Source organism: Cryptomeria japonica, chromosome 6 (assembly GCF_030272615.1).
Source record: "Cryptomeria japonica chromosome 6, Sugi_1.0, whole genome shotgun sequence".
Lineage (NCBI taxonomy): Eukaryota > Viridiplantae > Streptophyta > Pinopsida > Cupressales > Cupressaceae > Cryptomeria > Cryptomeria japonica.
The window spans coordinates 400,624,501-400,643,260 of record NC_081410.1 but is presented as its reverse complement, the minus strand read 5'-3'; the positions used below and the strand labels follow the sequence as shown (position 1 = coordinate 400,643,260).

General features: G+C 35.3%; 1 protein-coding gene across 1 annotated transcript in view; it reads left to right on the top strand.

Annotated features, from left to right (window-relative positions):
- Positions 1–13,494: 13,494 nt before the first annotated feature.
- The window catches only part of LOC131065826 (uncharacterized), a 130,160-nt gene continuing 124,894 nt past the window's right edge, over positions 13,495–18,760 (top strand). The window contains exon 1 of the mRNA XM_058000464.2: positions 13,495–13,705. Within this exon, the coding sequence (XP_057856447.2) occupies positions 13,495–13,705 (211 nt within the window). The remainder of the gene's footprint in view (positions 13,706–18,760) is intronic.

Below are 18,760 nucleotides of genomic sequence, written 5' to 3'. Positions count from 1 at the left end.
TCTTAAAACAGGTACCATCGATCGTTGGATGAACAAAGATCAACGGCTAGGGTGGATTTCGGCCCAAATGTGGGAAGTGAACACCTTTCTGAGAAATTTGCTCGAAATTGGACATTTTAAATTTAATTAAATATAATTGTCTATAAAGCTTTTTTTCGGGCGGAGGTTTAAAATGATTAAATAGACTAAAAATCAAACCCGAAAAGTGACACGACTACAAGTATGGTGATGTGCCAAAAAAATGGCAGAAGTCGTGGGACTCACTACATCTTAAAACAGGTACCATCGACCGTCGGATGAACAAAGATCAATAGCTTAGGGTGGATTTCGGGGTGAATGTGGGAAGTGAACAGATTTTTGAGAACTTTGCCCGGAAAAGTTACACAAGTATGGTGACGTGCCTGAAAACTGGCAGAAGTCATGGGACCCATGACAACTAACAACAGGTACCATTGTCCATTGGATGAGCAAAGATCAACGACTTAGGGTGGAATTCGGCCTTAATGTGGGAAGTGAACACATTTGGGAGAACTTCGCCCGGAATTGAAACGTTTTAAATTTAATTAAATATAAGTAAGTATATAAAGTACTTTTTCGGGTGGAAGTTTAAAATTATTATACAGTCTTAAAAAACAGACCCGTAAAGTCACAACAGGTACCTTGGTCCCTCGTCCGTTGGATGAGCAAAGATCAACGACTTAGGGTGGATTTTGGCCCAAATGTGGGAAGTGAACACGTTTGAGAGAACTTCGCCTGGAATTGAACGTATTACATTTAATGTCCTCAGAATTTATACTGAAGTAGTGAATGTTTTGTCCTTCAGCATCAAATAGTTATTAATAATAATTAATAAAATTACAACATGATTCTTAATGTCCTCGGAATTTATACTGAAGTAATGAATGTTTTGTCCTTTGACATCGAGAAGTTATTAATAGTAATTAATAAAATTACAACATGATTCTAGATATTTTATCCTTTAGGTTTTACTTTTCTACTTTTTAGAGTTTTCAAAATAAGAGACTCGTAAATCATAATCGTCTTTCATTTCTTGGACAAACCTGTAAATCGAGGGAGATTCAGAAACAACTACTAGATTGAGGAATGCAAGTTGCAACAGAGACTGTTTGCACCAATCTGGTGAAATAGAAATTCCAATTTCTGAGTAAAATCTAGAACACCTACATCCCGCCTTTTTTGCTTTTGGTAATCTTGTGGTCCAATTTGAGGGTTAGCATTTTCAGGTTTTTATCTAGCATTATTTTGAATTATTAACAATAATAGTGATGGGGAAAACGGGAAGCAGTAGTTCAACAAGAAGCCAAGTGAAAAACAAAATGTAACTAACCGAATTGGTTAAAACACTAGGTTTCACTGATGAATACCATGATATTTATGATCCTGCTATCCATGGTGAAAAGCGTATCATAGATATTAGATATACATTGTCTAGTAAGGCGGCAGATGCATCCAGGGGAAAATTTACTGTTTTCAACCCAATGTTACAACAAAAAACAAATAAAATCGCATCGTGGGATGTTGGATTGGGAAGCATGGTGTTACCTGAAGTATTCCCTTGCCCTGATTTTGTCATGGTCTGCGCTGAAAATTATGATGAAGATAAAAAAACAATTGTCAATAAAAATACAAAAGAGGAAATTCTATCCATAAATGAGGGAGAATTTGCTCGTTTGTTGAACCTAGGATTTGAAGCCCAAAATTCAAACGTCCAAATTGACCTTGAAAAGCTGGCATGGAATTATGAGAGTCTTGATCCAAGTCGCAGAGATTCATTTATCAAAGCTCTAATAAACATTGGTACTAGTATTGTGTTGGATCAGAATCATAAGCCTCCTTATGATTCTAAAAATTTTGTTCCATGAGTTGGGGATACTATTTCCTTGTTGTCGTTTTGCCTGGGATTGGAAAATGATAGGGAAGTGGGTGCAAGCCTTCTTGAAATGATTTATAATATCCATTGTGCAGGTCAGCCAGTAAGATATAATTTTATTGAGCACATTGTAAAATCCATGCAAAAACAATTACTGATGATCAAAAAAGGTTCCTATAAGACATTTAGGTTCTCATCCTACTTGTGCTATCTCCTTCTATCCAAGTATCGTGCAATATTTGAGACCAACAAGCTTCAAATTGTGAGCTATAAGATTGATGAGAAGACTGGGAAGAGAACAGAGTGTCCAATATATGATTGGACCCCAAAGATAAGGATGCATGATAACAGAAAGAACTACAACCATTTTGTAGACTTCTTTTTGGCACCAATGTATAATGAAATTACAAGCACTCTAATGCCTAGGTTGCCTGTGTCTTGTAGAGATTGCATTCAAATCGGAAGTCAAATAGAATTGGCTGACTGGTTCTTCATGGAAGAATTCACTGTGTTAAGGTTTTACGGATCGACAGTAAAACCATACAGACTTCCAATACATGTGACAGAGAGGGTATTTGCATTAGAGTATGTACGACAATTGGAGAGCACAGCTAGGCACTTCCATGGTCAGCAAAAGAAGAACACATTTCCTTCCTTGCCTTTCTCATGTGGAGGGTTCACATTTGAGAGAAAAGCATTCAATGTGGCACATGATTTTTTGACAGTTTTTAACTTTGGTGATGAGGGTCTCTGGCAGTATGATCCAATCGGTGTAGTTCAAGCAAGGCTTAAGAAAAATGGGAACTCTTCAGCGTTATGTCAACATGAAAGTAAACCATTGCTAGAAAAACTTAGAAACAAGGACTCCTGGGATGAGGTTAAAAAAGAGATGGAGAAAATTGCAACTAACAATAACATTTCAACAAAAGAAATTTCATCACAAATTATGGCATTGCACACACATATGACAATAGAGGAGGGCCAGGGCATCCAAAATAGGAGGTCCCACAATTTCTACCTAAAATCTGCTAATCCATCTAAGAAAACTATTCCCAAATCAATTCTGCATGAATGTAAAGAGAATTATTGGACTCAAACCAAAATAAATGATTTTTGGACTATGAGGAGGAATCTCAGTGAACCAAAGACAAGTGCAGAATTTGAGAGCATCGACGAGGATGCAAAGTTTAGCAAATTGTGGAATATGGAGTATCCCACAACATCATATGATAGGAGTGAAGATGTTGATCAGTATGAGCCTGAGGTTGAGCCCACTCAAACAACTACTACAGTCCCTAAAATATTAGGTGCAGTCAATGAGGCAATGAAAGAGAAATATATGAAAGGGGCAAGCATTGTGGGAAAAATGAGATTTGAAGGTGGTGGTCTAGGTCCTAGAGGAGAGGGCATTTGGTATCCACTTCAGGTACAAATTCCATCAGGGTCAAAATCAAAAGGTCCTTATAGACCAGTCATTGGACTTGATTCTTTAGATTCATCACCGATAGGTACTACTCATTACCCTCAGAATCCACCTACATTTGTTTCAGGTTCAAATCCACAACCACCACCACATCATGGTATTCCCATTGGTGGTGAATCAAGTGCCACTGCCACTGGTGGGGAATCTGGGGATAGTATTCCTATTATTGTTCAGTCAAGTGCCGCTGTGATTGGTGATGTTGGCATGGGTACTACTACTGATAGTAGTTGTCTTGGTCTTGGACAAGGGCAACAACAAAATATCTCTCGCAAGAGGCCACTAGAGGTAGATACTCAATCTCATACTATTGAGAATCCTATATCAAGTGCCACTGACACTACAAATCAATCATTTGTAGCTTCAAATCACACACCTCAAAAGACTATGAAAACTACACATGAAAGTGTCAGTGGGAGTGGGACAACATTAGAAACTGTTGTTGGTAATCCTGGTCAAGCATTAGTTAAAACCACAGGAATAAGTGGAACTAGAGCCTATGGTATTCCTATGTCACCTTTCAAACATTCAATTGCTTCAACAAGCCCAGATTTTCAATTTCATGATTACTATGAAAAATATGAACACACAACAAAAGCAAATAAAGAAAAAAAGAAAGCATTTCATAGGAATTCCGTGTCTGAAGTTGTAAACGAACAACCTGCAAGGAACATGGTATTTCCAACATATGACCCACAACAAGATATGATGGAGTTCATGGTTGTTATGCCCCCGAGCCCATCTAAAGATAAAAATCCACCACATAGTTAGATAGATCCCTCTCAATTTCATGTTAGCACCCTCCAAATGGATTTTTCCAAAGTACATAATGTGGACAAAATTAGTGTGTCAAAAAGGACTAATGAAGTGGTCTACACTTCACTGCTAAAGGTGGAGAGAGAAAAAAATAAACTAGAGAAACAAATAGAAAAGTTATAGGCAAACCTGGAAAACAAAAAATCAAGGAGGAAAGCAGCAGATAGCAAGTGCAATGATTTATAGAAAGGGATAAAAAATTTGGGCTCTGCAGTAGAAATTGCAAAGCAGGAGAAGAAGGATGCAGAATTGAAGGTCCTAACAAAAAAACTGGCTAAAAGCAGTAAAAAAATTGTTGAGGAAAAAGCCAATTTTCAAAAATTATACAAAAGTTATGAGTCTGCTGCCACCGAAATGAGAAAATTACAGGACCTATTGGATCATGGGAAGGAAAAAGAAAAACATTTGCAAGAGGAAGTAGAGGAAGAAAGAAAAAAATGCGCACAAATGAAAGAAAACCTGCACAATGCAAATGATAAAATAAAAACTTTGGAGGATAGATTGAAAAATAATATGAAAAATACAACAAAGTATATACAAGAAAACATTTGGTGGAAAATAATGCAGAGGAGTGAGAAGTTGTGTGAATGGTTTCAATTGACTGAAAGTATGAGACAAATTTTTAAAAAAATCAAAGGGCACTATGAGAAGAGCACACATGTTTATTCAAAAGAGGCAATGGCAAAAAAGATTCTGAAAGTAGTCTACAGTTCCAGTGACAACTACTTGGCATCCAAGGGAATTAAGAGCCGCATTGATGCCACAGTTAAGACATCATCTATCATTCAAAAATGCCAGAAGCTAAGGGAAACATCAGAAGTTATGGACAGTTGTGGAAAAAAGATAGTGAAGCTGCAAGAAAAGAAAAATAATTTGATTAAACTTGGTTTGCCTAAGCCTGTTGACACATCAAATAAATTCATTGGAGAAGAAGCTTACAAAAAAAGCATGGAGATAAAAATGAAGTTTGATTTAGACTTGCTTCCAAAGGACACAACTCCCAAAAGCTTTCTGGAATTCATCCAACTATTTACAACTCTAAATTCGATATTGGATGAAACAGTGATGTCAAGTAAATCTTCTAAATATGGAATGTTGATGAAGTTGGAGTTGACTTTCCATAGTTTACAGAATATTGACCTTCCATCAGACGAAGAGTGGAGCACCCTACAAAAACTGGCACAAAATTCTTAAGAATCATAGTATGTATTGCACAATTTTCTTCTTTTATTCTTAATTTCAAGGTTTTATGTTTTTTATGTTTGTTATTTTGCTAATCTAGCCTATGAATCTATGATGCACTCGCTATTGCTATTTTGCTAATCTAGCCTATGAATCTATTTTATGAATAGGAAAAAAATAGCACTCGCTATTGCTATTTTGCTAATCCAGCCTATGAATCTATGATGCACACTGCAAAACTTCAGCTAGTAAATTTGTATTCTCAAATTCTCCCTTGCTTTAACATTTATGCATTTCTCTATTTCTAATTAGTAGGTTTTAGGCATTGCTATTATTTATGTTTAATTTGTCATGGCGTGAATTAATATTTAATTTTGAACTCTGTTTTTTGAACAGGAGACATCAAACATGTAGCAGATGTTAAATTGCTAATACAACCTGTGATGGCCATATAAATATGTGATGAGTTTGTGATTTTGATGTTCAGTGTTCACATGTTGCAAACTTGCAATTCGACCTGAAGCTGTTGTTGCTCCCTTGTTTCTATAAAAGGGATTTCAGTGTCATTTGCAATTTTGCAAAGGGTTCTGAAACTTTGTATTCACTTTTGCATGGACATTGGAGAATCACATAGGAGTTGTTGTTGCTCTCTTGTTTCTATAAAAGGGAATTCAGGGTCATTTGCTAAGGGTTCTGAAACTTTGTATTCACTTTTGCAATTGGCATGGAGAATCACACAGATTGGTGTATTACTATTGAATGAATTGTATCATATGGCTATATTTTGAAAGAATTAATGAAAATCTAAGTTCTCGACATGTGTATTACTATTGAATGAATTGTATCATATGGTTCTGAAATGTTTCATACAGATTTGAGACTCAAACATGTATAAATAAACAATAAACATCTTTGTATCAATAAACACATTATGGTTTTTTTTATTATGCTATTTTAAATATGGAAATAGAAAGTTGAAAAATACAATTACAAATCAATATTAAATTCTAATTGCAAAAAGTAATATGCTTTTGTAATATTAATGATGAGATATAGTAATAAGATTAATAAATACCAATCTCTTACAGTTGCCATTCATCCTCATCAAATTCAGTGCTTTTTTTATTCTCGTCTGTGGTTTCTTTACTCTGAGTCTGAGTCTGCATATCTTTGCCGAACTGCATCTCAATGCTACCAGTACGTCCAGTAGTCCCACTGGCACTTTGGTTTGAAGTGTTGCCCAAACCTCTTCTTTCACATTTGGACCTCCAGATTTGCAGTGCCCTATCGTAAGGAAAAGTGTGGACATCATACCTAGATGTATAGAGCCTCAAGAAATTTTCCAAATTTTTGTCTAGTTTGTTTCTTAGCTTTGATTTTAGGAACCCCAAAGCACTGAAAACTCTCTCATCTTCCACCAAACCCAATATCATGGTAAGACATAAATCAGCAAGCTTCACATATTTTGGCATTGAACCACACAAGGATGCGTTCTCAGCTATATATTTCCAAAGCCTTGTTATTGATCCCTCTTCACGGGGGTTCTCCATTTTGGCATATTGTTCTTTCATAGTGTATGCAAAACGAGATGATTGCTCTCGAAGATGAGTTTCGTCTAATATTCCATTTATAGTTACTCCATTGAATTCTCTGGATATGCAAAATTGTTTTACCAAAGTCAATAACTTACTTCGAAAATCAGATGCACTGTTGAGGCTCCAATAATGAGGAAACACAATAGACATGGCTTCGAGTAGGTTGTCAGGAGGGAATCTGCTTCTAATTGGTGAGGAAAGATCATATGCAATTTTCTTCACAGAAGTAGTTACAGTCTCAACAATCTTGTCGAAATCTTCCTTTGTAACTCTTGCTAGTTTCTTCCTGGGGCGCTTTCCTGGTTCCTCGGGGTCAACCGTGGCATAGAAGTGCATTGGTATCTCAACTCCCCGTACATTGGCACATACCTCTCCGTCTGCACCGGTTTGTAAAAAGTTATCAGGATTGTTCAAATCTGTGAGTGTCCGCCACTTAACAAATTTTTCATCAGATAGTGTTGGTTGATTTCGATAGAGATTGTCAAGGGTCATGAATGTCATCTTACGCAACGTAGCATATTCTGCAATATACAGAGCTCTTTTTTGGGTAGCCTTCATAATATTCTCATTTCGTCTAGCATGGGTAGAAGAGCTGCTAAAGTTAAGAGTGTCTCTAAATTACTTAACCTGCCGAGAAGTTCAAGAAATTTTGGTTGATCTGATTCGTCGCGAGTTGTGTGAAATAGTCCAATCAAGGATGGATATTCTAAAAACACTCAATGCGCTGGACCATCCAAAGAGATCCATCTGGTATCATTATCCTTGAGAAGCTTGTTCCCATCAGTTAATCCATCAGCAAAGTGGTGAAATTCCATAAATCGCTTGGGACTTCGACAAAAGTGTGAGTAGAGCTCTCTGATTAAAATTTCAATTTTTTTAACCGAAGCAAACTTGCTCACAATTCCAAAAGCTAGATTCATTCTGTGAGCCATGCAGTGAATTGCAGTAATGTACGGTGCAAATGAAGTTTCAATCTTTGTACAAAGACCGTTCCTGTGACCTTGCATTACTGAAGCTCCATCTGCTCCAACACAAACCAATTTTTTGGCTACCTTCATGTCATCCATACCTCCATATTCAATTAAACTTCTCTTTACTAGTTGAAATAAATTTTCCGCTATCGCACTCTCCTTCATTTTAGCAACAGATAGTAGATGAGGTTAGTGGGTATGATTCTCTATAGTATAAATATGCATGCATACCCATGAAGTATTGTCTACTGTCATAACTTCGTCTAAAGAAAATGCAATGAAGTTTGACTCTCTTATTTTTTCCTGTACATCTTCTTTTTCAACCTCAGCAAGACAACTTGCCCATTCCCATCTACTGTTTACTGACCAGTGTCTATTAGGATAGTTAGGAACTTTCAAAAAGTATAATAAACCACTAATTGATGGGAAATCTATCATAGCACGCCCTCTGCTAAAAATATGAAAAACAACGGTTAACTGAACAACTTTTCCCAGTTGTTCTATTTGCATTGCTTTTCCAAAAACAGCTTCAATAGAACCTTTAACTTTAGCATGCTTCGTCTGTAATTTCTCATGAAAATAATACTCTTCGACATTCCTCACATGCTTACATTCATCCTTTGTTTTCCATCTTATCACTGATTTTTCAACCTCGTCTATCATTCGTTTTTCATAAACTTTACCCATATGCTTTTCTATGGTGTCAAATTTTAGCTGCAACCTAATTTCCTTATTATGTTTCCAAGTGCAAATCTTACACCTGCATTCTATTGGAGGCTCGCCTTCAATTGGATTCTCCACTGGTTCAATGAATGGATACTTTGATGCCCAATTAATTTGAAAATTCCTCACTGACATATCCCACTTCCGATCCTTTTTTGATTGTGGTTCACCCTTTTTTGATATGGCTTTTCTTTTCCCCTTCCATTCATTTTCATCAATGGCATCATCACCCAAGTTGATTATATCATTCCAGCTAACTTGGGTATCTACCAGATAATCTTCTTCAAGATCATCCCGATTCGAGATATCAGGTTCGCTGCTGTCTTCAACATGCGGTGCAGGTGGCAAATTTTGTACTTGTACTTATGATGATGTACCTTCCTGATTTTCACCAGTACCACAATCTTTTCCAATGCCAACGTACGAAGACAACGTTCTGCTTTTTGTTGGCCTCTCCTAGCCTTCCCCACATTCAGGTTTCCTACCCCTCTTCCTGTTCGACATCTCCAACGAAATAAAGGCTGCCAAAAAAATATCAAATTGCTGAAGAAGCAATAATAGACTATAATGTATAATATACCACTTCAAAAATATGCTCGCTCACCTTTAGGCTTTAGGTCACTAGCAGTCGCCAATACAATCAACAACAATGATTTTCCTTGGTCTGAAACTTCACTATTGATCAGAATTTAGAGCCTAGAACCCACCAAATTGTGTTGAGATAGATTTGATCTTTGCATGTATTTATACCAATCCTTATATGGCGAATTTCGCGGGAATTTTATATGGTATACAAATATTTGGCGAATCCCGCGTAACTATAACACGACTTATGTAATTTTCGAGGCGATTATAGGTCATCCAAATACGACATGTAATTTTCAAGGCGATTATAGGTCGTCCAAATAATAGGCGAATATAATATAGTTGGCGAAAGTTGGAGTGAATGGAGACACGCGTCGACAAGATGTTGGGCGAATTGGGTCCCCCTGGCTAACAAATCTTCACATGCCTATAGGTGAATTAAGGTCATCTATTAAGGCAACCTCGAAGAGTGTAGGCGAAACAATTAAATTTACTGTGTGACCACCATATATTGTATTGGCGAAATCATCGCATAGAAACATTTAATTGCATAAAACATATGGCGATCAGGCCGTGACTTTGACGGAAATTGATAATGTTCTGGCGACATGGCCACCCCCAGATGGTACAAAATATTCGCCATTTCCGACATGGCCTACATGAAAAATTCGCCATTGGCGAATATTCGCCACTAAAGTAATCTCTGATCCTCTATGTTATTCGAATGCATTTATTCTTTTAATAACAACATCAACAAAAATAACATCCAACCATTTCTTCATTGACAACTATGTTCCATTTGGCACCTCCTTGGTTGCTACTCGTGAGTTGCAGGGGACACCATGTTGTGGGTGATTTGGTTTGGTTGTGGGTTAGCAGTCAGACTTATTTCTACAAGTTAGAATCTCAAAAAACAAGCATTCATCTATATTACTACCATTTACAACATCATGAGATCATAACATCCATAAATATTCACAAAACACATGTATTCATTATATGCCATATATCATCTATTAAACTTAAAAGGTATTAATAAAATTAAGGACAAAGTCTTAAAAAGATATAAAATGTCTTGTGAAATATGAAATAAAGTAGGTAAACAATGTCAATTCTAGAGCCCATAACCACAATACCTAGATTGAGTTTGATTGTCACCTTTGATAAAACTCTTAAGTTACTTTCTTTGAGTATTTCCATGATATTTTTCATCTTCCCATGAATCAATATTCCTCTCAATTTTGTGAGTATTAATTGTAGAGTCTCACTTGATTTCTTTTGTTATTCTCTCTATTAAAAGTATTATTAACTTTAAGCCTATTCAAAATGTCTGCTTTTCTTCCATGCCATTTAGAACTCCCCATTTGGTTATTGGATCTTCAAAATTTGGATTCTTCATTCAAGTTTCCCCCTATTCTAATCTATTACCTTTTGTTTATTTAAATCTCTTAAAAGTAGCTCATAAATCAATTTATAATCTCTAGTATTGTCCACCATTTTTTCTCCAAAGAGTTCAATAAAGTGAAAGTGACTACTAATAATTTTGTTATCCATCTATTGAGGTGCACTTTTGGCTTCATTGGCTGAGTCCCATTATCACTTTACTTCTCTTGCATCAATTTTGCATCATACCTCATTCTTCAAATTAGTTTCCCTTGGCTCCAAAACATGCTTCCATATCACTTCTTATCTTATCTAGAGTTTAATTGTTCTCTTCAAGCTTGATTTTGATTATTGTTGAAAGAGAAAGTTGACATTTCAAATGCCCCTTCTTTCCATGGTTTTAAGAGATGTATTCTTCCCTCATGTTTTCTTCCCTCATGTTTTACTTTATAAATATTCTCCATTCTAGGATGGGTTACTTTCCAACCACATTACCAAGGACTTAACAACAACAAATGGCATATGTATCCATCAAATCGTATCACATAACACTTTATCTTCATAATTATTTTTTTTAAAGTAAAAAGATATGACTTTTTCATCATTACATAATATCCATAATATCCTTTTGTAACTAGGAAATCTTATAAGGGTTTATAACATGTTTACTATTTCTATATTTACTAGAATTTTGTAGATCCACCACCTCCAATCACTTTGCACAATTTATACTTAAACTCATATCTTTCTTTCTTCTTTTCCTTTCTTTCCAAAAGATACTATTTCTCTTCTAATCAATCCCTATTATCTCTTTGTTTCTTGATATAAGGGTTCTTTGCAATGTTAATTTTTGTTGTCTCTTTATTTCAACTTCTTCTTCTTATTGGGATACCATTAACTTTTGGGGGGTTTGAGGGTAGTATAGTCTTATGGACTCCAAGGCATATTGAAACATCTAAATTATTTTCATTTACCAAAAGCTCCTCCTCTTTTTTATCTATAATGCCTCCTCTTCCTCTAGAGTTGGATTTCACATTTTCACTTTTTAAGGCTCTTCATTCTTGGCAAGTTCTAAGGAACTTCCTTTTCCTCTACAGGAAGTGTGGTTATATTTCTTTCAGAACAACTTACCCTTACCCCAATTGAATTTCTTCTCAATTCTCAAATCATATTGATATGCTTTACTTTTCTTTGATTAGACCAACTCACCTTAAAAGTTAGAAATCCAATTGAGGTTTGTAGAATAAACCTACTCACTATCTTATAAATATATTCATATTTTCAACCTCGTAAACAATTTTAAGTATTCCAATACAAACAATTCCTTTTATTTACAATTTTGAATCCTTTTGAATATTTTTTTGTTGATAATCTACACTTCAAAATTTTGATCTCCATTGTTTTAATATCTTGGGCCATAAATTGATTTTTCATTCACCTTATCTTCTCTTGTTATTTTAGAGGTTATCTCACCATAAGTAGTGTGTGACTTCATCTTTTTCACTACAAACTTTACTCACCTTGGGTTCTCTACATCTATACTTTCCAGGTCAAAATATTTCTTTAATTTTTGTAGCCAATCAATGAACATATAAAGATATAGATCACCTTTAAAATTTGAACCCCTTACATTAATTTTGGCCTTTTACTTTGAAATAGCTTCAATCAGATCTACTACCCCATTTGTTCCAAACAGGGCTACTCCATTCTCTTGTTCATCTTCAAATTCATCATGCCAAAGGCTTCTAATCCTCTCAACAGTTTGTCTCTCATCTTTTCTTCCCTAGTTCAAATTGACTTCTCTTTAGGCCATTTTATAGCGTGCTTTAATATCAAAATTGATGCATAAAAAACGTTGCAAATAAAAGACCTTCTAAAATTTGATATGGAAAAATACTTATTTATAATTAGAAGAATACCATTCTTACATAGAAATCTATATAAGAATTGATATATTAAAATTCTTATTTGTAATTAGCACTCTAACTTAAAAATAATTTTTTTACCTTTTTAATTAATTTATTATTATTATTTATTACTCACTATTTTTTGTAGCTAAAAAAATTCATTACAAATTGTTATATATATCTTGAAGCTAATAAAAACGAAGTATAGAAAACTAAGAGAATAACAAAACTAATAACTATAAACATGATGATCATTAAAAATATCACAAGATACTTACCAAATATAATTATGAAGAGAAACATTCCATATTATAAATAAATAATTAGGAGAGGAAACATATTTTCAAAGGTAAGTTTTATACTACCCACTCAAGAGTATGTGAGCATAATGCTCTTCCATAATTTGATAAGATTTACTTTCTTTCATAAAGACATATTGCTTGAATATATACTAGCCAATATATAAACAATTAAAATGCTAATGCAAGAACTTATTGGCTACTAGCGCATATTGACAAGATTGTTGTCTTCCAATACTACATGTTCTTTTCTACAATTCCACCATATGTCATGCTTCCACATAGGGAATGATTAAAAAACAAATAAAAAATTATGATTTCTCTAACCTCTTGATATGAATTATCACCCCTAAATACAAGAATACAGCTATCAAATGTATCCCACAAATATTAAGGTCTGGTCAAATACCTTAGCCTGCTAAAACTAATTGAAAAAGGTGATTATTATAAGGATTGAACTATCTATTTCTGATCAGTTTTCATCTACCCATATTTGTAATAATAATAATAAATATAGAGTTGAATCGCAATATATAAAAATAATGATAGTTTCATACTTCCAAACACCACATGCATGAAAAAAGGATTGAAGTTACTTAATCTTTTGCTAGTTACTGAAAATAATATATATAATGCAACGGTATCTGAAACAAAAATTTTGAATGGACGTGAGCAGAGCTCGGTTCAATTCCAAGAATATGCAGATTGTGGCCTCTCATCACATGTATTCATGGAGTGCCTCCAAGCACATCTGTAGATCAGCGACTGCCTTCTTATTATCTTCAACGTTGAAATGGCCACGGAATGCAAGGTTGTTGTGTCAAATTGCCAGCCGCCCTCTGCAAGTTAGAGCTTGGGGTTTATTATCATCTGGTATGAACCCAATTCACAGAGCTCAAGAGAAAGGAGCAAGCATATCAAATTGCATTAATTGAATTTTGTAGAATTTTATCTGTAATTAGAGTGTAGTAGCTTGCTTTTTTAAAAAATCATCCATTTTTTTAAAGTCTACCGAGACTTTATCAATATTTATTAGTTGCAGAGTCCATTGTGCTTGAATCATTATTGAAGTGCCCCATTTGTTTAATCTTTAATTGTAAATTTTATATAAAGTTTTATTTGCAAATAAGTTTGTTGCTCCTAAACCTCCCCAGTCACCTATCGGTGGAAGAGAACGGGCCACGCTCCGAACAAGTATGCTACATATGTTATTTACAAATTGGGTATTCAGCGGGGGAGCAATATCTTAAGTATCCAATTTGTAATTTACATGGGTGTTTGTTTGTAATTTCTGGTATTAAGTATATAGTCTATTGACTTCATCTGATTTCTACATTGTATGTGAATTATAAACCTTCCAGGTTAATGCAGAGTATTCCATTCGAGTTTCTTATCAACCTCTTTGTAGTTTTTTTAATTAATTTGTTGTTTCTTAGCCAGGTTTCTCGTTTCTAGAAAATAACTATGGAGAATACCAATAAACCATACTCATTTATTTTCCTTCTTGTAGTTCCTGGGGCAAACAAATGAAAAAGTTTAATTTTATACTAGAATTCAAGCATATTCTTTCTGTAGGGCCATCTAAATTTGAGGAGATTCAATTTAAATCCCGATGAACAGGTTAAATGAGAGTGCATGCTTTTAGTACTATGTAAGGTGCCCACGAATATGGAAGCGATTGTTTAAGTAGTAGCCTAGTCAGCACGTCAATGTGGAACAGCATGAAACCGAATAGCTTTTTCTATATCATTTTAAATTTACTTTTACTCTGATGGGAGTGGTCCAGTGCTTCCAAGCACACTGGAATGCATATGGATTGTATATAACGGTGCAAATACTATGATTGATAGACAGTTGCTATAATGAAACACGAGCATTCTAATCTTTAAATGTTAAAAGTGGTTGTCTAAGGACATTAAAAGATTGATATAAGAACTCAATCTGTTTTTAGTCAATGCTGAAGGCAAACAAGGGCATCCCAGAAAGACCTCCAAGGTCAATATGCACCTACAGTATCACGTGTATCTTTAAAACAGATTACAACATACTGATATAAGCACATACTACCATGCCATAAAAGTGGAAACAGACATAGTTGATTTCCCATACATTAAACCTTAAAGGAAAGATCCGATCTAAGAAAATTTCAGCAGCTTTACGGCATACAAATTCAATACTTCAGAGTCATGAAACAAGAAGAATGAGACAGAAGAGAAATCATAGATATATGTGGGGAAAACCCTTTCAGGTAAAAAACCCCACACTCCAAAACATCAAGCCAATGTATTATTCAGCAACAAGTTACAATACATTTTCAGGCTTTAAGACTTAACATGGAGATTTCCATCTTGCTCTTCTTTGGAGGAAATCCAGCAGCATAACCCTTGTAAAATGAACAACTCTTCTCTTCTCAACTCTTTCTAGAAAACACTTGTATTTATAAAGCTTACAATGCAGTAAATGTCAAGTTTCCAAAACCCATGCATAAGCATGAAGATGTCACACAGAAGATGCTGAATACATCACACATGCAAAAGATAACTTTCCAATTGATAATTAATGCAAACATATGTAATTGCCAATTATTACCAAACTTGCATAAGAAACTGCACCTGCCAAATAAATAACTACACTTCCAAAGGTGTCCACATTCCGTGTAGACTAAACAACTTCCTAGAAAATAGAATTCCATGTCATACATTCACCTTCCATGTAGGATGCAAAAAAATTAAATAATTCAACATGTTAGGACTTTAAGGTTGAGACACCTTAATTACAACAAATGCAAGGGCATTTTGTAGATATATTTGTTCTATTAAATTTTTTACCCTATCAAACAAAGTAAACCACATATTGCCTAAAGAGATTTTTATATTTTATTTATGAAGGTTTTTGGAGTGCAAGTACAAGCATAGCCAAGATTTTGTAACCAAGCTTCAAGGGAAAGTGAAGTTAAAAGTCCATTCATTGCAACTAGTGAGGTAGTATGTATGCATCTGTTACCTGTCAGTAGCAAGAATAGAATTGTGTTCCACGCAGCCAAGCAATTCACCACTTTGCTCTTGAACCTTGGAGTAAATTCACCAAAGCATATTAACTAGACTTGGGCTGCACAAGTTAGGAGTGATATGTCAAGCAGAGTCAGACTTGGCAATAGAAAGACAAAACTTGGCAAAAGAGTCAGCAACTCCAATTGAAATATTAGACCTGTAAATGATGCTCTTTCTCACTTCAGTTTTCAGGGGCAGAGTCTAATGCAGGAGCACCAATGCTGGTTCCAATTTCAAGGCCTGCGCTTATTGTTTGGATCCTTTTAGTTGTGCGGTTATGTTTGTTGATTTTGGGCAGTCCCACTTATTAGGCATTAATGTTACTCTTGAATTTATTGGTGGCGGTTACATTCATTATCCTAGTTCTGGTGAATAATTGATTGTTTGACAACTTTATAGATTATGGAGGAGTGAAGATAGCTTCAAATAATTCATGACAGCCTTTAGTAGTTAATCCCTACTTGCTATGGCTTATTTACAATTTATATTTATCACTCGTAGCTAATGCCTATATGTGGTTGCTTCCTTTTGGCAGATATTCTAAACTTAGTTCCTACACCTTTTATTTATACAATGCAAACAAAAGGTTTGATCATCGATGGGGAATAGTGAAGAAACCAAGTCGAGGAATTTGAACCAGAGTCATACATCTTTTTGGAGATCTAGTGTAATTTTAAGTGTAGTTGTGAGTATTAACAATGGTCATTTTCCGTTCATTTCTTGGATTTTAAATTAACAAAGGTAATATTGTAGTAGTTTATCTTGTTGGGTGTGAGGCATTGTAATAAAGTTGTTATGAAGTGTCTTTGGGAGACCTAGTTCCTTCTATTAGAAGTTGTGACTATCACTTACTGGATTAGTTTTAAATTGTAGTTATGGAACAATAATATGAATTATTGCAGAATTGTGTGGTGTTGAGCAGGGCTTCGAGATATATTGCTTCTCATTTATTATATATTCATCGGTGGAAATATTATCAAGTCTGTAAGCCATTAAGCATTGTCTTTTAGTTTGTTTTTATCTTGTTATTGAAGATAAGAGGTCTTTGTATGGGTATAGCTCTGAAATCAGCTACCTTTAACTAGGCTACCTGATTTTGGTTGCATCAATTGGTATCAGAGTGGGAATTTTTTTGGAAGATGTTTTGAGGAGACTGTGGTAAGTTGAGATCGAGGAAATCTCTAACATTTTGTCGCAGATATGAGAGAGTTCAGTAACTGCAAAGAGCTTGAGAGAATGATTTTTGTATGAGAGAATATGTGCTATCCTTTGGCACAGATAGAGTTGGATAGGTGTACAAACTTCTTTTATGTGTGAAGGTGGGTAGATGGGGTTTTGAGAGGCATGTCTTCCAGATTCGTTGTTGGGTAGAGGATAGTTGTGGCTGTGTGTGCGAGTTTTGTTGAAGGTGGAGATCTATAATTGCAAAGAGCATAGGCTCTAAGCAAAAATTGATAAGTTGCAAATTGTGTGAGTTGTATGTGAGATTGAAGATGACAAGGAGGAAGAGTATGAGGTTGGTCTTGGGAAAAGATTTAGGAATTTCAATTCTTGTAAGGAGGGAAAGAGCATTCGTGGCCAAGCTTATTAATATGAAGAGGATGTTGATGAATTTGAGGAGGACAAGGATAGCAATAGACAGGAGGAAATAAGAAGAGAAGAATATGGGTAAGGTCGAGTCCCCTTATTTTTCTAACAATGATTTGTTTGTAGATGATTCTATGTGTGCAGGAAAAGAAGAAATAGATGTAGCAATTGAGATAATTTCCTTTGAGGGTCCTATTGATGGGTATTTTGTGACCACACCAACACAAAATAAAGTTTATAACGATCACTCTATCCTGTCTTGAGCAAAATCTTGTGTATGCTAAGATTGCGGAAGATCATACAAGCGATTCCAATTTTTCAACTGCGAACTTGCGACTTTGTGATGGATATGAGCTTGTTTGGCTTGATGTTTGCTGGTAATAGATTCCAAGCCCACTATACATTAAATGAGTCATCACTCCATCATGCATTTAATAGATTCTCACCCAAAATAGGATGACCATTATCTCTCTCCCCGATAGCAAATGTGATGAACCTAGTCATGATGGCCTTGAGCTCTCCTATGGGGACACTTGGCGCAGTCTCCAACTTATACTCTAAAATAGCAATATCCTTTTCACACTTGGAGAAAACCTTCTCCCATCTTGGCATTGTCTCCTAGGTTTTGCACATTATGCTCAAGATTAAGGAAACATTCTGTGGATGACCCTCTGAGAAGGATTCCATGAAGAAGAATTCAGCCTGTCCTTCAGGTTATCCACTGTCAGCTCCTCATCAAATCATTTTTGCAAACAATGCCTCGACAGTAATAAGGATTTCTTCCTCGATTTTCTTGACCACTGTCCTCAATAGAGCTAACTCCATTTATGATCTTTCGAAGAATTCCTTCCCAGCATTTACCGCACAATACCATTGAGGGAAGTCATATGCTTCATTTTTCCTGATGACTTCTCCATCTATTAATGCTTGCCTGGGGATTTCCATTAGTGCCTCTAGACGTGGAATAGTCATGTCCTGATAGATGTACATGTCCTCCCTTTAATTGTCCACACTTTCCAATCTGCCAAGGATGGCCAAGATTCTCCAGTAGAACTGAGCCAAGTCTTCAATGAATTTGCCTTCTGCAGTGAAGATGTTTTCTACCCATTCTTTAGAACATTGAGCGATCTTATCTCTTCAAGTCCATCCACCGATTCCTTTGGAAGAGAAGAGGGGGGAACAAAAGTCCGATCTTCCCGTCTGAACAAACGCATTAAGCGTTGCACATATTCACATAGAGCTTTGTTCTCATTTTTCAATTTCTTATTTTTCTCTTCCACTTTCTTCGTCC